The sequence below is a fragment of the Balaenoptera ricei genome, chromosome 14, assembly GCF_028023285.1.
Source record: "Balaenoptera ricei isolate mBalRic1 chromosome 14, mBalRic1.hap2, whole genome shotgun sequence".
Classification (NCBI taxonomy): Eukaryota; Metazoa; Chordata; class Mammalia; order Artiodactyla; family Balaenopteridae; genus Balaenoptera; species Balaenoptera ricei.
Window position 1 is genome coordinate 19,567,119 of NC_082652.1, and position 19,498 is coordinate 19,586,616.

The window sequence follows — 19,498 nt, forward strand, 5'->3', positions numbered from 1 at the left end:
GAGAACAGGGCTCGTCTTATTACCCTTCTTGTTTTTTGTTTTTCACCTTTTACCTTGGGGTGATCTAAGACCGTCCTGGCTTATTTCATCAATTGTCACCTCAGAAGGTCCGTGCGTTGTTTGCTCTTCCAGGCGGGGGAAGGGGAGGACCCAGCTCTCTCTGCTGCCCCGTGCCCTGCAACGCCCAAGCGCCACCGCGGCCCAGGCTGAGAACGGCCCTGCCCCGCCGCCGGCGGCCACCGAGGTACCCAAGATGTCCAATGCCGACTTTGCCAAGTTGCTTCTGAGAAAGTGAGTGGGACTGTGCGAGAAGGGAAATGCCTTACTTGATGCTGGCCGGGAAGACGCCCGGTGGCCCAGCTGCGCCCTGGCTGTGCAGGACCCGGTGCAGCGCCCGTGGCCACACGCTTGCTCTGGTTTAGGTAGGACGGGAAAAGGGTGTCCAAGGAAAGAGGCTTTAAGTGCTCCCTCATATTGAGGGCGAGAGGACGAAAATGGTCACTCCACAGGCTGGGCGCAGGGTGCGGTTTCCTAAGATGTGTCTTAAAGAGTGAGAAACAGAAGTGAAACGTGAATACACCGTTTTGAGACCCCCTTGTCCAAATATTTTTGGCCACCTCTGGTCCCCTTTTTATAAGACACTTCTCTTACACCCTGCACAGCACATGTGCCCGTCACTCTTTTTAAAAGACAAAATGGCAGATGTTAGTAATTCACCAGAATGGCCTATTTTAGTAAAGGGGTGGGGGCAAGGGGCACATAAAAAACATCTGATGGGCTTTTGTTCACAGGGGGCTGTGCGTTTTTATATTACGTATTTGTAAATGACACGTCAACCCACTGTTTTGTTTCCTAAAAGCAAAATACTTGTGACATTTGTTTTGTATAGGAATTCTGTGCGCCATCTGCTATGGACGTTTTTCTTTGCCTAGTGACTAGTGAACTGTGTTCTTTGTCTAAATGTTGAGTTTCAGCCCTTTGGTTTTGTTTAAATAGCATTGTCAAGTGCAAACTTAAATTCTCCCCATTTAGCTTTGTTTATTAAACTGAAGTTCTCTTAAAAACTTCTTGTCAAAAGGTACCCAGATGTGCATTCAAATATGTATTTTGAAATGGGTGTACCTTGGTTTACCTAATGGGTGTGTAAATAGAACTTTTGTAAGTCAAATCCGCTTGGCACTTTGATTTAAACCATTTCTGCTGTGATATCTTTGGTTTTAAACTTCAGTTTAGAGCAGTTTGGCGCTTACAGCTTTCAAGCTTTTTTACCCACATCTTTTATCCAGTATTTATTGCTTTGAAAGTGACATTGGCAGTTCAGTAGGGAAACTGACTTTATAGCAGTTCAGTGGGGAAACTGACTTTATAAAGGCACTCTGGGGAAAAAAATCGGAATTCTTTCCTATGTCATGAAAATCAGCTCATTTATCTATTTCTAAAGGTTTTATGCATCATTCAGGCTTTCCTATATTTTTTAACTTAACATTTTTAATGGACAATTTGAAACAGATAAGTAGAATAGTAAACTAAGCCCCGTGTGCTTGTCATCGAGCTTCAGTATTGCTCAGCTCGTAGCCCGTCTTCATCTCCACCTCCTGCCCCTCTTGTATCCCCTGTGTTCTGGAGGGATATCCCAGACATCATTAGTGCTAACCCAATAACACTGTAGCATGTATTTCTAAGGACTTAAAGGCCGTGGTTTTATCATTTCTAGAAACATTAGCAGTAATACCTTAATGTTATCAACCATCCAGGCAAATCTCCAATTCCCTGTTTGTTGTTTTGTAAATAAGTTTTTTAGTTGATAGGTTCTCTGTACCTCATCTTTATCTTCTGCACAGAACGTTTGTTGTTAGGTGTTTTTGAATTCAAGCAGCGGCTGTGAAGCAGTCAGAAGAAACTGTGTTCTCTGGGATGGCCGGCCATCCACTTCCCTGCAGAGAGGCCCATTCCGTGGGTGAGAGGATGTGGGTCAGTCGGGGGACCAAGGGGCCATGGACCTTTCCTTAGCAATCCAGGTCATGTGGTGCTAAACGGTTTTGTTCTCCTGCTGTTGCCAGTCCTCTGACCTTACTTCACCCTCTCAAATGTCCACAGGGGCTTGTTACAGAGGTGGACCTTTCAGACTCGAACAGGACCCGATTTAGGTGCAGGGTGTTGACTGTTGTAGAAATAGATTTTCAGGAACCTAGGAGTGGGTTTATGTAGTCCTGGGGGGAAAAAAACTGATTGTAAATAGATACATGAAAAACCATTTCGGCTACTCGTGTCTTAGTGAAAGATCAGCAATACATCCCTGTCAGCATAACCAACCAGTTCTGTCTCGTTGTCTTGTTGAAATAATTACCATCTTGGATCTGTTTTTCTCCCAGAACAATATAAAGAATAGGGCTAAAGTTCTGAAAAGAATCCCTCCCTCACGCTTAGGATAGATGGGAACATCTCTCTCTTGAATAAGGTAGCAAAGTCTCAGGCATTTATGTAACAAAATACTTTACTTTATTAGTAATTTGTTAAAATAATACTCTTCACATAGCTAAAGTGCAAATTTCTCCCTCTAGTACAAAGCAAGCACTTCTGTCAGGCTTCCTTGGTGTGCTTATAAAGAGCAAGACGATAGAAGAGTTAAGGTTTAAGAAATACCTTATGGCAGCATACAAATACAAAAATATTTTTTATCAAGGTTTGAATAACTATCACTTGGGGCCATTTCATACATCTTTTCACTTATTAATCTTTCAGAAAATTACTCCATGCTTATTATACAATTAAATAACTGTATAAACACTGCATCAGAATAGTGTCCTCATTACTATAAGGATCTGAATTTTCCAATCAGACAACACTCGGTGGATACTCACCAGCATTCAGACACTGACAAAGTGCGTACAGTGTTAGACATCGCCAGCTCGGTCACTGGAAAAGGGACCCAATGGCTTCCAGCCATTCAGACTAAACAGCAGCAGCCAACTTGGAAACTTGGCTTCCTTACATGTAACATTTTATCCTTTAACAAGTTGCTAGGAACATAAGGCCACTCCAAAGCGATCTGCTCCGCTTCCCCGAGGGGACAATGGCTGTGGGGGCAGGTGAGTGGATTAAAGGGACGCATCCTGGCTGCGATCAAAGGTGTTTCTCGGCTCCTGTGAACTGGCGCTCCGACTCCTCACAAATGCTTGTTGGGTACTGACTAGGCATCTGTCTTCAGATGTGTCCTAATGCCTGATTTGCAGCAGGATTTAATTGTTAAGTGACAAACCCAGAAGAACCTTTAGACTGAAACATCTGGTCTGAATTGCTGCAAATGTGAGAAACATCAATACAAAGAACCCAGGACAGCCATGCCCCTGTTCTTAATTAGAGAAACGGTCGATGTGGCAAAATAACAGCCTCTGGTACCGGAGTTTGCAAACTATGGCTCAAAGAATCTTCCTTGAAATAAGCGAGGTGTCTAACTAGATACATTGTAAACGTTCATTTCATCTCTCAGAAACTTGCTCTGCTGGTAAGGATTAGTCACAACACTAACCTCTTGGTAGGGGAGCCAACACCTGTACGCAAGGAAGCTTTCAGTCACTTCTCAGAGCTGCGACCGGGTTCTCCTCAGCCGTGCTGACTTCTCTCAGGTAGTCATGGACCCTCGCGGCCGGTTCCAGAAAGGGCTGCAAGGAGTTACTCCTCCAGACCTCATCCCACAGCTCCCCCACTGCAGTGCAGATTCTGCTCCAGAACCTGTGTTCTGGTCACATAAGGAGCACTGATGCCCCCAAAGCCTGCTGGGGCCACCCCAAGGATCGGGGCCACCAGCACAGACAGCTGACACCACACATTACCAGCTCAGAGGGAAATAAATAACGGCTCAATTATAAGTTATCTTAGGGACAAGGCTTAATAATTTAGTTTTCTTCTTTAAAGAAGCATTTGGAAAGAATGCTTTTGGAAAGAATGTTTAAGTTCCTTACCCATCTTCCTCTTGCTCTGGGAGATGACTAGGTTTCTAGAAATGCTGAGTTTCTTGGATTTATTCCCCCCTGGGACATCCTTTGCCACCAAGGGAGGATTTGGAGCGTTAGGGCTTCACAGGCAGCGTCTCCTTGAACCTAGAGTGGTTGGGTCTGGCCTCTGGCAGTGCCACAGGGTACTCCGTGGTGGCAAAGAGCAGGGTGTCCAGGGTGGTCTCCGTGCACTTGGCAATGAAGCGGATGAACGGCCTCACGTCGCCTTCGTTGGCCACCTCCAGCACGTGGTAGTACTCGGACCTCTGCTCCTTGCGGACGGTGATGGGCGGGTAGCCCGCCTGCATGAGGATGAGGTTCATGAGCAGGCGCGAGGTCCTTCCGTTGCCGTCGATGAAGGGGTGGATGTAGACGAGTTTATAGTGCGCCAGGGCTGCAAACTCCACCGGGTGCAGGTTCATGGCGTCCTCCGAGTTGAGCCACTGGGTGAACTCCTGCATCTGCTTCTCCACCTCCTGAGGGTGGGGCGGGACATGGTGGCCCACCAGGACCTGTGTCGTGCGGAAGCGGCCGGCTTCCACAGGATCCACGTACCCCAGCACCCGCCGGTGGATCTCCAGCACGTCGCCGATGCTGACAGAGCCGATGCGGGAGAGCAGCGTCGTGTTGACGTACTTCATGGCCGCGTGCATGCCGATGACCTCATTCTGCTCCTCCAGGCTCTTCCCTGGCACGGCGTAGCGGGTCTCCAGGATATGCCTGATCTCTGAGAGGGTGAGAGTGTTGCCCTCGATGGCCACTGTATGGTAGATGTGGTGGTAGTACGTCTCCTCCATGACCCGGCGCAGTGCCGAGTTGCCCTTGGGGATGGACATGACCTTCTTCACTTTGCTGTCGATGATGCTGAAGTACCGCTGGTCGATCTCCTCCACCAGCGGCAGCGTGCGGTCGCGGTTGACCAGCGCCTTCTTGTGGTGGGGCGCGATGGTCAGCGCTCTGGTGTACAGGTAGTCAGCCTGGATGATGTCCCTGTCCTCTTCTGAGAAGATGCCAAACTCATTGAGCGCGTCCACGAAGCCCGGGTCCATGCTGAGGGCGTGCAGGAAGAGCTTGTGGGCTTTCTCCCGCTTGCCCTGGCGTTTCATTTCCAGGGCTTGGTTCAAAGCTGCTTTGGCTTCTAACTTGCTGGCTAGAGAAGAGCCAAAGAGGCGTGGGTCAGAGAGGGCAGAGGACGTTCAGGGGAGGTGCCGCCCGACAGCTGGTCTCCTCCAGGGCCTCGGGGGCTCGACCCAGCCATGTTGTACACGCCCTTCCGCATACCTGTCTGTGCAGACATGTTTGTTCCCTGCAGCCCAGTGGGGCCCCGTGCTGGTCGCTGTCCACTCAGCCCCAGAGCCGTTCTCTACCGTGGGGGCAGCAGCCGGGGGCTCCCCGGCCCCCTCCTCGGACCTGCCGTCGTTGAGCGGCTGTGTTCTCCTGCGGCCGCAGCTCCTGTCAGGTGGCCCTCCCCTACGTCTGCTCCCGCTCGCAGCCGTTCTGGTGATTTCTTCTGGAGGTGCGGGTCCCTTCCCCCTGCCTCCGCCCCTGCCCCTTTAGGCCCTGGCTGTGAAAGGCTCCTCACTGCTGCTAGACCCTGGGGGCCTCCTCATCCCTGGGCCTTTTAAAAATTCTTTTAATCTAATGGTTTTCAACTGGACCCTGCTGTACATCTGGCCCTTTTCTGCTGGCCCTCCCACCCCCAGGGCCAGCCACACCTCCTAGACTTCTTTTAGTTCCTGAAGTGCCCAGGGCTCTCCTACCCTGTGGTCTCTGCCTGGAACACTCTCCCCTCAAACCTTTTCCCTTGGGTCTCTCCTCAGGCATCCCCTCCTCCAGGGAGCCTTCCTGGTGTGCTCCTACGGCTCCCTCTGCTTCCATATCACCACATGTATCTCAGCCACCTATCACCTTGTCTAGCTAGGAGCTCAGGGCTGACCCTGTGCCCCGCACACACGACATAGCTGGCCCTATAAATACCTATGGGATTAACGAGCGTCGAGGCGAGATGGCCAGTCTTACCTGGAGAGGCCTTGGTCTTGACCACCAGCGGTGCTGCATCCCTGGAGGTGACACTGAGCTCCGTGGACGGGCTGGTGCACTTGGTGATGGCAGGCTGGGCCCTGTCCAACTTGCTCCTGAGCAGGTAGAAGCCTTTGAACACAGCCAGACACTGCTCCTCCATGGCCCCCAGCGGCAGCAGCAGGGCCAGCAGGGAGCCCAGCACCATGCTCAGCAGTATCACCCACAGGAAGCGGCCCCAGACTGAGACCCATTTTGGTTCAGTCACTGCCATCACTGAAGCCATCGACATGAGTGTCATCTGGACCAAGGGGTGGGCCCCTTGCACATGTCCACAGTGGCCTGGGAGAGAGCAGGATCTGCAAGGAACCAGGAGTTGCAGGAGTTGAAGCAGGGGAACCGATACCCTGATGACACATTTCTGGCTTCAGGGGAGGTGTGGAGATGCCAGGGTTCTTAATTCACTGTGACCAGGGGTGGGGGCGAGGCAAGGATTAGGTGCCGCCCCCAGGGCAGTGTGACGCTGCGAAAAGCAGTGCTGCCGCCACCCAACTGCTATTAAACACCTACTGCGTGCCAGACCCTGTGCTAAACCCTAAGGACCTCACATGTACCCTCCTGCAATCTTCAACAGGAGCTGAGGCTGCCCCATTCTCGAGCTGAGACCGGCTCAGAGAGGTGAAGGCCCTTGCCCAGAGTCACCCAGTGAGCAAGTGACGGTCTTGCATTCAGGAACCCATGGCTCAAAAGCCTCCCCACTTAAGAATAAATCTCTGTGGCCTCTGACCCCAAACGCTGGGTGCCCTAGACACATAACACACATGTCCAGAACAGCTAAGGTAGTTCTGAGGCTCATTCTTTGCTAAGTACAACTGTTCGGAGGCCTGATTTATTGCCACCTGGGCAGTCAGCTCTTCCTGCCCTCACCCTGGTATTAGCCACAATGCTGTTCCCCGCTCTGGCCGCCTTTTCCTGGCCTGTCCAGGAAGCATCCCGCCTAGAGTTTGGGCAGTCTGAGCATCTCAAGAGGAACTCAAGTTGTGGGCCAGAGGGATGACCACTTGCCTTCTGTGACAATGAGCAGGTGCTTGGGGCTGGCAGTGGGAGTGGAGGGATCGGGTCTGCAAGCACCATCATACTAACAAGCATTTATTAAGCAACTATGGTGTGCTGGGCATTGAGCTGAGTGCTAGCAATGCCTTATCTCACTTACCCCTCACCACCTCACGGAGGAAAGCTACCCCTAGGCTCCACTTCACAGACGAGAGAAACTGATACACAGAGAGCAAGTCAATTCCCAGACAACCTACAGGGAATAAACAGAGGCATTCGGGAACGAATTCTCAGTGCATCTGGGTCCAGAGTACCCAGGTCTTCACCTCTATTCATAACCAGGGCCCAAGCACCCGATCCCGTCTGTTCCTGGTACTGGACCAAGACCCACAACTGACTGATAAGGTTTCTGGGGGAGCCTGGCTGGTTGATACAGAACATCTGAAAAGGCTTGGGACGAGCTCTAATGGGGAGGTACGAAAGGGTGTGGGTCACTGCTTCGTCCAGATGGTCGGCGCAGGCTCCTCGGCGGGGCTGGACTTCTCCGAGGAGGACGTGCGTTCTGGGGGCACGAATCTCTCAGCCCTCACTAGCTACTAAGGGGGAAACAGGGGCTCCAAGAGGCGAGGACACTGGACTAAGGTCATTCTGAGGAGCCGCCCCTTTCCAAACCCCACCCAGGGCTCACTGCCCCGCTGCACCCTTCCCGGTTCACCCCCTCCTCACCTCGCGCCACTACCCGGCCCTGCTCTGCTGTCGCCTTCTCAGCACTCTGCAGTCGCCTTCTCAGCCCTTGCAGTCTCGGCTGGCCGCCGGCTCCGGGGACCTTTGCCGTCAGCCGTCAGCCCGTGGCCCCTCCCTCGGCGACTCTGCATTGGTCGGCCCGCCATCCTCTTCGCAGCGTATTGGCTTCCTCAATATGTCTGCGCCTCGCATTTCCGGGTTCCCGGTCCGCCTCCGCTTTCCCGGGAAAGACGCGCCGTGGGCCACTCCCATTGGCTGACTCCTGTATTGGTCTCGTGCCCGAAAGGACCAATAAGCAATAGGAGGGGCGGGGCCTGAGCGACAAGCGGGAGCCCCAGGTGCGGAAAACCCCTGCCTTTGCGGTTTTGGGTCACTCTGGGTACGGCCTGGAAACTCGAAGTTCCGATTGCCTTTCCCTTAAGTTTCTTCCTTCCGCGGGCCCCTCTCACCGTCCCCTGGGCCTCAGTTACCTTAGGTGTAAAGTGAGAATGCTGATGGTTTACACCTGTCCACCCTGTTAGCCTGACTTCACACCCCGCGTTCTCAGCCTCCTCTCTGTGCTACCAGGGTTGCCCTCTTCCCCCGTCTCTCACCTTCTTTTCCTCCTGACTTTTAAATTTACATCCTCTTGAGAAGAGCCTGGCTGGTTCTCTTGCTTCCCGGTGTGGGCAAAGAATGTTGCCTGCCATTTCAGCAAACAAAGAACTTTGCCTGCCATTCTGGTATACAATGGATTATGGCCATCCCTCAAGCCATCCTACGTTGCAGCTGCCCAGAGGGTTTGTGTGCCCTAGGTGGAACTCAAGATGGAAAAAAACAGGATACTGGTCCTAGATAGTTCAGATGCATATCAAAGGAATAATTTCAGTGAGCCTAGATTCTTCCATCTTCTTATAGAAAGGCACTAAACTCATTCACTTGAGATGCTTTTTGTGATTAGCAGTAATCTTCTGAGTGTTCAACTGCACCCCCAAACCCCGCCCCCAACCCCCGCAAAAACTCATATCCTGGCTCCTCCCTTACCTCTTTGGAACAGTTCTTCAGAGTTGAGAGGGCTCTGCAGTCCTCAGTAATGTCCCTGAACAAGAACAATTCAACTTTCAGGTTGTATGTTTTGTTTTGTTTTTCAGTTGACAGTGAGAACTGAAAGCTCCATTTTAATTCACAAATATTGACATTAAACATCCAGGACATGCCCAGAAATGCTAAAGTACATGAGTTTTAAAAAAAATATTAGCAGTACAGATTCTGTAGTCAGGGAAACCTGGGCTTAAATTCAGACTTTGTCACCTTGGCTGTGTGTTCCCTTGAGCGAGTCGCAGTTTCCCCATCTGTAAAATGGGGGCAAACAGCCTACCTCACTTTTGCCCTCAAGTTTGGGATTTGCAGAAGGCCTGACACCAAAGCAAGCTCCTCTTGTCCGAAGCACAGCAAGCCAAAATGCGGAGAAACTGAGGTTCGCAACAAAGAGGATTGATTCGCAAGGCAGCCAAGCAAGGAGACAGGAGAACAAATCTCAGATCTGCCTCTCCTTGAAGGCAAGGGGCTCAGGGTATTTATGAGGTGAAGAATAAAGCTGCAGGGCAGAGGTGTGGGGAGCAGGGGGCAGGTGACTGGAAAAAGGGGTGATAATTATCATTCTGCACAGGCATAACTAAGCTACAGGCCTCTGCACGTTCAAAAGGTCACCGATGGACCCCCGCCCGGGGGGGGGGGTCACCATGCCCAGGTGAATGGTGGGTGGTCCTATCCAGTCTCAACCAGCTCAGCTGAACCAGACACAGCTGACTCCAAGTTCCTAGAAAACAACTTGGGCAAATACCTTATTGTTTAGCTATGGGCTGCTTGGAGGACAGGCAAGTCTTAAACAACCTTAGTGGAAGCAGGTGAAATGGATTTAACTCACGGTTACAGTTCCCCCTATTTTTGATCATTCCTTAATCTTGAGGAATAAAGGCAAAAACCGTTCTGGCTACTTTCTGCTGATAAGGGGTGCAGCTTGTGGAATCAAACTGCTTAGTACTCACTTGAAAATATTCTCTTATTCCTGGATTCAAGTTAACATTTTGATTTTAATAAACAATTACTACCTACACACCAGCTGTCAAGGCACTTATAGGCCCAAGATTGGTAACTGAAACCACAAAGATGTACCCTGAGGGGGGCATGCAGAATGTCAGACATCTGACATTCTTAGATATTATATATGGAAGGGACATAGCCTGGGAAAATTAAGTACAGTTTCTACAATATCCTGACAAAGTAGAACCTCACCAGGGGTAGACACCAGGTCTTTAAAAATCCAAGGACATGAGGAGAGGACCAAATTTCAGCTTAGTCAAGAAAAAACAGGGGACAGGAAATTCTATTAGCCTAATCTGATATGTTACATCTGAAGACACTGAAAATAGGGAGAGTCAAAAAATTAATGACAGGCACAGTCAAGGGATCAGCATGATCCAATACAGAAAAAAGGTTTTGGATGACAAGTCCAACAGCTAGAGGAATTAGCACTTCTCAAATTTTGGCAAAAGTAGGTAATCACTGAATTGTCCTTCCAAGCCTGGGAGGTTAGAAGCCAAGAGAAGGCATAACAAAGGAGAACAGTCATTCTGGTAATCTAACAAGTTATTTAAATTGCCTTCTGAGAATTACCAAAGCCACCACTACAGCAATCCCGCTCACCTTGATTTCTTTCTTGCAGCTTCTTTCTGAAAAGAAACTTAAGATCCATGAAGAGGTTCACTTGCCCCCTTGGAGAAGTCAGTGTTGGGGGTCTGGAACCAGCCAAGGTTTGGATGATCTTGGTCCCAGTTTTTCTTCGGCAGCAAGCATGGTTTCTGTTCCCCCATCATGTTCCTCCATAAGGTCTGGTCCAGTGAGGATGGATATGGTTTTCTGGATGCTTATTCTTCCAAGATTCCAGTCTAGAGGTTCATCGTCTCCCCTAAGAGCTTCCTAAAAGGGGTTTTGCTATGAGTCCAAAGTTGGGGATCCAAATGGGGCAGAACCCGGCCACCCCCAGGAATCCCCGGGGGTCTAGAGTTTCCATTCTGTCGGGCAGCAAGTCTCTCTATCCTTGTGAGAGTTCAGAACCCAAGTATTTAACAGAGGGCTGAGAACTCTGCCTTTTTCTTGGACCCATTATAGCCTCTTTCAATCAAGAAGTTCAAAGTCAACACTGTATTCTGGTCCTAGGTGTTTGTCTTACTGGTAATCAGAAGATCATCCACAATACTGGAGCAGAGATCCCTTCTTTAGTGGAAGGTCCCTCAAATCTTTTGCCAGGATTTCTCCAAACATTGTGGGGGAATTTTTAAACCATCCCCCCGCCCCCCAGGAAGTAGTGTCCAGGAGTACTGTTTTTTAACTCTTGTATCTAGACCTTCCCATTTGCAAGCAAACAACTCTTGGGAGTCAGAACTCAAGGGTATGCAAAAAGAAAAAAAAAAGCCATCCTTCGACTCCAATATGGGAAACCAACAAAAATCTCCGGACAAAGTAGTGAGCAGGGTGTATGGGTTAGGGATCACTGGGTGAATATCTTAGGTGTAGCAGTCTTTGCTCTCTTCCCAGACCCCCATCCTCTCTCACCTCCTGGCTCACCTTCTGCAGTATCTCTTCCGGAATGGTCACAGGCTGTCTTTTGGGGTTGGAACACTAGAGTCTGCAGTGGGCGAGCCTGCTCAGGGGGTACGTTAATGTCTATTTGCCCAGATGCAAAGGTAACCCTGGTATTTAGTAAGTCTTGTCCCAGAAGGGGAATGGGGCATTCAGGCATGCGTAGAAAGCCATGCTTCAGATGGTTTTTCCCCATCTGACAGTCTAGTGACTGGAGAAAGGGCTTTTTCAAGGTTTCTCCCAACACCCCAGTCACTAACAGTCTCAGAAGAAAGTTTGGAAGGCCAGGTGTTTAAGACAAAGTAAGTGGTCCCCGTATCAATCAGAAAATCCAAAAGCTGATTCCCCACATAGTCTTAGTCATCCGGGGCTCCATATGGGAGATATTGATGTACTCGATGGGATTTAAAAGAACCTCTGTCATTCTTTTTTTTTTTTTTTATACAGCAGGTTCTTATTAGTTATCCATTTTATACATATTAGTATATATATGTCAATCAACCTCTGTCATTCTTGATCACCTGGCATGCCAACTGTTTACCTTTAAGCCTTACTGAGGATGGGACGCTTTTCCAGGGTCCCTCCTGTTTACAATATGCACGCTGGTGGGGTCCCACTATAGGATGCGCCATTCAAGTGGGAGCTTGAGGCCTCTTACCTTTTGCTGAGTCCCTCGTGGGGGGTCATCCATTTGGTCCGGCTCTTCCCTGTGTCAAGGCAGTCACCAGTGGAGTGGCCAGTTTTATTCTCCGTCGTGCCCTTTTCTCCTGAACCTGGTCCCTGCCATGAAAAATTCTGAAGGCAATTTAAACAAGATGAGACATAGGCATCCCTAAAGCCCCTTCCACCTTTTGTCATTTCCTCTGTATATCAGGGGTTCTCTGACCAATAAGAGTCATAATACCCATCTTTAAATTCTGTGGGGCCTCAGGGTCTATACCTGTATATTGCCTGTAGGCTTTAAAGATCCAGTCTAGAAATTCTGGAAGATCCTCATTCGGTTTCGTTTTTACCTCCTGTATTTCACTGAGGCTTCTTTGGCTTGGCACCCCTCTTGGCAACCCTCCAAGAATGCAGTCTCCATGACGTTCAAGTTCTAGCCCATCCCCAGCATTCACCTCCCAACTGGGGTCTGCTGTTGGTACAGCTACGCTTGCCGTGGCTCATATTGGGTTACCAAGGATTTCTGTGTGCAGCTGATCTGCCTCTCCCGTGGCTTTATCCAGCACCATTCTATGTCCTTCTGAAGTGAGGAGGGTATTTCATAAACTTTGCCTGAACCTTTTTTCTGGGGGGGGGGGGGCCATGCTGCATGGCATGTGGGATCCTAGTTCCCCGACCAAGAATCGAACCTGTGCCCTCTGCAGTGGGAGCACGGAGCCCTAACCACTGGACCACCAGGGAATTTTGAACATCTGCCCAGGTTGGGTTGGAGGTTGCAAAGATCGGTGAAAGAAGATCTTCCATTCTCTTTGGGTCGTCTCTGTAAGCTGGCATATGGTTCTTCCGATTAAATAAATCTGAAGTCGAAAAAGGATAGTGGACCCATATCCATCTCATAGGCTACCCAGTCTCAGCATTCACACCCCCAATGGGGACTTAGCTTAAGGGATATTGCCCCACCCGAGTTGGGGTAGCTCCCTGGCAGGTATGGGAGGGGGAGACCATTCCTATTTGTTGACTCTTGGAGACCAGGGGGCGGGACTCGAGCCTGAGGCTGTGGCTCAGGCTCTGGCAATGGAAGAGCCGGAACACCATCGCCTGGGGATAGAGAAGGAGCAGTCGCAGTGTCTGACTGGCTTCACAGCAAGTGGTCCTCCTCTGCATCTGAATCAAGCAAAAGAAGTTTCTCTGTCTCCCCTTCCCGTTGGACCATAACCCTATATCTCCTCTGCACAGGTTTATTCTGACACAACAACATCAGAGACTGTATATAATGCATTTCATCCCGTTCTTCTTCCCATTTACAAACTAAATCTAGTTGTAGAATTGTAATTTAAGGATTCTTTTTCAGGCCATTTTGCTCCAGAGTCTAAAGGATATTGTGGCCATGCAGTGTTACTAAACAAACAAAACAAACCATTTTTTTCTTTTCCATGGATTCATTACTCAAAGTCTCCCAATTTGGGAGAATGCAGCTAGAGGGCTGCACAGGGGAATTGAGTTAACATTTCTCATTTTGGAGGGGCTTTGCTTTCAGGTGGTTACAGCAACAAAATCTTTCTAAGGGTCCTTGCTACAGGCACCAAGAAGCTCAGTCCCCAATAGCCCACCTTTAGCAGGACAATCAGACATAGACGGACATAGATAAGACCAGACCAGAACAAACAAGACCAAATACCAGAGCCCCAGGCCTTTTACCCAGGTATGGAGTAACTTGTAGCTGTGAATCTTTTATGTTGGCTCCAAAATCCTACCAGGTGGGCCTCCAACCCATAATTGGGTGATCACTGCAAAGACAATCCAGGCACAGGTGTGTTTCTTTAATGAGATTACTCACCCCAAAGATGTCTTCCAAACCCCCAAGCCCCCAAACCATCTCTTTGTTGCAAAACAAAACGAAGCACCAAAGGTCAGTGGCACCTTGCTGGGGAGATCCGGGGGAGGGTCCCTGACACGAACAGACTAGGAGCTGCTGGGACTCGCCCACAGGCTCCCAGTACCAGTGAGGGACTGATGAGTCACAGGTAATAGGTGTGTTTGGACTTACCTCCTGGATGGTTCCCCAAATTTGCTTCCAAACCAGGTTCTTGCCTGACACACAAGAGCCAAAATGCTGAGATGCCGAGATGTGTAGCAAAGAGAGAGCCCTCCTGGGTACAGAAGCCTTTCCGTGTCCCCCATTTCTTATGTGTAGGAAAAAGGTTTCAGCCTCCTAGACCTTCCCTAATTAGAGGAGGGAGGGAATGCAGAAACAAGGGAGGCTCAGTCAAGAAACGATAGTGCAATAAACAGAGTCCTAGTTCCTCCTCAAGGGATACACGTAACAACCTGATACATACCTCTGAGTTCTTCTGCAGGAACTAAGGCCCCCCACCACGGCAGAGGATGGGGGCTTCACACTAAGCACAGGATCCCTGGACCACCTCGCTGTCCACCCATCAGAAGAAAGTTGTGCACCCTGCAGGCCTCACCCCAAAGGTTTCCTTTAAAAACTCTTCCCTGAAAACCATCAGGAGTTGGGATTTTTTGAGCACAAGCCGCCCATTCGCCTTGCTCGGCTCTGCAGCAAACCTTCCTCTGCTCCAACCTCCGACGTTCTGGCTTGGTTGGCCTCACTGTGCATTGGGCACACGAACTTGGGTTCGACAATTTCTTGCGAGGCAGTCAAGCAAGGAGGTGAGAGAACAAATCTCAAATTTGCCTCCTCCGAGGCAAGGGGCTCAGGGTGTTTATGGGATGAATAACAAAGCAGCAGGGTGGCTCCAGGTGTGGGGAGCATGGGGCAAGGTGATTGGAAATAGCTGTGATAATTCTATGCAGTTGTAACTAAGCTACAGGCCTCGGCATAGTTCAAAGGGGCCCTCACCCATCCCAGTTGAAGGGTGGGTGGTCCCATCCAGTCTTAACCGGCTCAGCTCGAACTAGACACAGCTGACTCCAAGTTCCTAGAAAACAACTCGGGCAAACATATTATTTAGGCTCCGTGCTGCTTGGAGGACACACAAGTCTTCCAACGATCTTGATTAGTGGAGGCATGTGGAGTGGATTTAACCCACAGCTTCACCTGGGGCTGCTCCCCTGGGCCTCAGTTTCCTTAGGTGTCAAATGAGGATGCTGATGATTTACACCTGTCCAGCCTGTAGTCTGACTTCACAGCCTGGCGTTCTCAGCCTCCTCTCTGTGCTACCAGGGCTGCCCTCTTCCCCCAACTCTCACCTTCTCTCTTTTCCTCCTGACTTTTTACTTTGCATCCTCTCGAGAAGAGCCTGGCTGTTTCTCTTGCTTCCTAGAGAGACAGAGGTTTTTTCTTGGAAGCAGAGAGCTGAAAAACCTCATCTTAATTCACAAATATTGAAATTAAACATTCAGGACATGCCCAGAAATGCTAAGCATTAAGACGTTAGCAGTACAGATTCTGGAGTCAGGGAGACCTGGGCTCAAATTCAGACTCTGTCACCTCCGCTCTGTGTGACCTTGGCCAAGTGACTCCAAGCCTCAGTTCCTCCACCTGCAAAATGGGGACAAACGGGCTTCCTCGCTTTTGCCCTCAAGTTTGGGATTTGCAGGAGGCCTGACACTTCAAGATTTGACCTCCTTCCTCCGTGATACACAGTCCCCCTGGGGAGCCAGTACTGGGCAGCGGTTGTGGGTGTCGCTGAAGGAGCCACATAGTCCTGGGTTCAAATCCCAGCTCTGCTACTTGCTGAGTTACATTCAGCAAGTGACTTGACCTCGCTCATCTCCCCTTTGCTTTTCTGTAAGACGGGGGTAGTGTGATGACAGCACCTCCTCATAGGGTTTTGTGTGAGGACATCTGGCACAAACACTTGATAAGTATCTGCTGTTGCAATTATTTCCAGAAAAGACACCAAGTCATCACTGCTTTGTTATCTGCAGAAGAAACTGTCAAAGCGGCTAGGTTACTCCAACCACTGGGGAGAGACCCCATTGTCCTTTTCTGGGTCTCAATCTGATTCCAATCTAGGGAAGCCACTGACCCAGAGCTCAAAGGGAAGCGTCCAGGCCCAGCCCAGAGGTTGCTGTCATGAAGGGGGCACACTGCAAGGTGAGGGACCCAACAGCTCTGGCCCTTGCCCTTTGGGCTCCCTGTTTATACGTGCTAACTGGCCTCCACTTCCCCCAACTCCCAGCCCTTGGCATGGAGCAGAGCACTTAGCAGATGCTGAGAAATTTTGTTGACTTGAACAAGAAATATCCGAAGTGGGACAAACCATGGAGTTTTTAGATACACAATCAGGAGGGTGGTTATTTCTGGGGCTTCTTGTTTCTATCTTTTGAACAAAGGCCATGAACATTGTTATCTCGGAATGCCCCGAATTTCACTTCGGATGGCACAAGCAGTGATGTCCTTGTAAACGCCTTCCCCAGAGGAGGGCCTTCTCTGCCAGCTAATTATGGGGGACAGCTGATGGAGTGGAAAGCACTGAGGCTCTGGGGTCAGACAGACGTGTGTGTTCAAATGCAGGGTCCTCCACTTACCGGCTGGATAACCTTGAGCAGGGCACTTACCGTCGCTGAGTGGGCTGTCATGGAGCTTGTAGACCTCTGTCCCCTCCCAGTCATAAGGTGATGTAATCACCTGCTTTTAAAGGCACCATCCTCTCTCCATTCCTTGGAACGCCAAGTGTAAACTCTTGAATGAGCTTAGACCATAGTAGCAAACCTAGAAGCTATATGAGACCTGATAATGAGAAATACTGCCTGGAAGTGAGACACTAGGGAGAGGTGGGGAGCGTGGAGAATGTGAGAACACTTGTCCAAAGTGGGCAGCGGCTTCTCAGCTCTAGCCTACATTTATCGTGCTGGGGTGCAGCCCAAAAGTTGACAGATTTTCCAGTTTTTCCAAAGAAGTGTCAGGCCTAGATTTTAAAGCAAAATGTCTTTATTTTTTAAACAGTTGGCCTGTCTGCCCACTGGCTAAAGAGGGCTGCCAGATTGTAATCCCTGTTGCAGGCTTTTCAAACTTGCAGGAGATGGTGGTAGGGAACACAGGAAGAAACACCACAAAAGAGCATCTCAGCAAATGGCTGCACTACTGTCTGTGGACATCAGGGGGCAGTACTTCACCTGTCATCACTTCCTCCATTCAATCCCCCTCTCGGGAGATCCACTCAATTTTCTTTCTCTATTTTGTCTACATTCAGCTGTGCACAAAATATGGTCCCTGAAGCAATATTGAAAAGTGGGCTTTCTCCATCCTAAGCATTCTGTATTGGGTGGAAATTGCCTCCCCGTGGTCCACGGAGGAGTTTTCTAAAAGCTTACCTTGACACTTGACAAAGAACCTGGAAAGTGGCCGCCTGGGAAATGTGTCCATTATGCAAAACAAAACAAAACAAAACCAAACCCCTTATGCGTCTTTAAGAAACAGCAGTCAAGTGCTTCCTCTTGGCAGAGTCGAATTTCAAATGACTCACCTTCATTTAAAAGAAAATACACCTACACTGGTTCTCTCTCCTCGCTTGCAGGTTCCTCTTATTCCTTTGCCTGGATTTTTTTCCCCTTCTTCTAACCTAATGCTGCTGTCAAAGAAGAGGCTCCAGTAGCCCTCCTCCCTGACTACTGATCAATTCTTCTTATACATACTCAGTATAAGGTCAGGTCCAGTTTCTGAGGCATCCCCCCGAGAGACAGGGGTTGGGAGACCACGTGAAGGTGTCCCTGGGCTGATGGCTCATGCTCTGGATTTAGGATGTTTCTCGTGTCATTCGGTGTTGTTGAATTGATTTTCAGCATCGAATGGATCTCAGACATGCAAAGAAGTGTTGTTCTCAAAGCGAGTCATTTGGGGAAGCCATATATCTTACTTTCAAAAAATTAAACCTAACTGGTTTTCTTATTAACTAACCAATGACTTTATTTCTGAAAAGCAAGATGGGATTATTATAGATGTAATAGAAGGCACAAATAAACAACAAGAAAAAAAATACCCACACACAGGGAGTCCTCTGGTGGCCTAGTGGTTAGGATTCCGGGCTTTCACTGCTGTGGTGTGGCTTCAATCCCTGGCTGGAGAACTGAGATCACACAAGCTGCGCGGCCTGGCCCAAAAAAACAAGAACAAAAAAACCCCATGCACAAATATGCAAGACATTTTTCTCTGCACATCTATTTTTAAATTAAGAAATATTTCAGACACCCAGAAGGCATGGATAATACAACGAGTACCTGTGTGCCTGCCACCCAGTTTAAGAGATACCATATTAGCAATGCACCCTGCAAGCCCCATGGCATCCCCTCCCCCATCACACATCCTTTCCCCTCCCAGAGGTAACCACTAGCTTGAATTTAAAGCTTATTATACCCATGCGTGGCCTCTTGCTTTTATTCATATGTATATATTCCTAAATAATATATAGCAATTTCCCATTTACCTGTTGATGGGCATTTGGATTGTGTCTAATCTTTCTCTATTACAAACAGCACTGTAGTGAAATTCTTGTATGATTTTTGGGGCACATGTGTGGAAGCTTCTCTCGCGCAGAGTTTCTCAAAGAATCACCTGGGGAACTTTTTTCTTTTAATAAATTTATTTATTTTTTATTTTTATTTTTGGCTGCGTTGGGTCTTCATTGCTGCGCGCGGGCTTTCTCTGATTGCGGCGAGTGGGGGCTACTCATTGTTGCGGTGCGGTGGCTTCTCTTACTGCGGAGCATGAGCTCTAGGCGCACGGGCTTCAGTAGTTGTGGCTCACAGGCTCTAGAGTGCAGGCTCAGTAGTTGTGGCGCACGGGCTTAGTTGCTCCGCGGTGTCTGGGATCTTCCCGGACCAGGGCTCAAACCCGTGTCCCCTGCATTGGCAGGCGGATTCTTAACCACTGTGCCCCCAGGTAAGTCCCCACCTGGGGAACTTTTAAAAATATACCCCCTACCTTGGGCTGCTCCAGGCCAATAAAGTCCTCCAAAATTCCCCTAATACTTCAGCATTTTAATTATTATCTAGAGCTCAATATTTGTTTACTTACAAAAAAATACAATAAAATGTACAAATCTTAGGTCTACCACTGATGATTTTGACAAATGTCATGCTTGTGTAATGCAAACTCCTTAGGAGATACAGAAGAGTACTGGAACCCCCAAAGTTCCCTCAAGTCTATCAATCCCTGTACCCTGCTGCCCCCACCCCCACCCAGAAGCAACCACTCAAACTCTCTGGATCTTAACTATAAGTGGAAATAACTGTAGCTGTCACACTATCTCATTATTGGTAGTGATAACTACCATTCATTAAGCACTTACCGTGTGCTAAGTAGTTTATATGTATTATTTTATTGGATTTTTGTAACAGATGCCATGAAGTAGATATCCTTAAACCCACTTTATAGAAGGTGAAACTGAGGCTCAGAGAAGTTAGGGAATTAGCCTGAAGTCACACAGCAAGCA

At 49.1% G+C, this 19,498-nt stretch overlaps 2 protein-coding genes across 4 annotated transcripts in view; one reads left to right on the forward strand and one right to left on the reverse strand.

Annotated features, from left to right (window-relative positions):
- Positions 1 to 2,254, forward strand: part of SART3 (spliceosome associated factor 3, U4/U6 recycling protein) — a 33,523-nt gene extending 31,269 nt beyond the window's left edge. For both annotated transcript variants that reach the window (XM_059895719.1, XM_059895720.1), the window contains exon 19: positions 133 to 2,254. In XM_059895719.1, the coding sequence (XP_059751702.1) occupies positions 133 to 295 (163 nt within the window). In that variant the 3' untranslated portion in view covers positions 296 to 2,254. The remainder of the gene's footprint in view (positions 1 to 132) is intronic.
- FICD (FIC domain protein adenylyltransferase) lies at positions 1,426 to 7,969 on the reverse strand. Of its 2 annotated transcripts, XM_059895721.1 has the most exons (5): positions 7,794 to 7,969; positions 7,228 to 7,320; positions 6,015 to 6,373; positions 3,963 to 5,145; positions 1,426 to 2,210 (listed from the first exon to the last, which is right to left on the reverse strand). In XM_059895721.1, exons 3-4 carry the CDS (start codon positions 6,313 to 6,315, stop codon positions 4,070 to 4,072), a joined length of 1,377 nt encoding a protein of 458 aa, XP_059751704.1. In that variant the 5' UTR covers positions 6,316 to 6,373; positions 7,228 to 7,320; positions 7,794 to 7,969; the 3' UTR covers positions 1,426 to 2,210; positions 3,963 to 4,069. The 2 variants fall into 2 exon arrangements, with proteins under 2 accessions (XP_059751704.1, XP_059751705.1); XM_059895722.1 differs by lacking the exon at positions 7,228 to 7,320.
- Between the last annotated feature and the right edge of the window lie 11,529 nt (positions 7,970 to 19,498).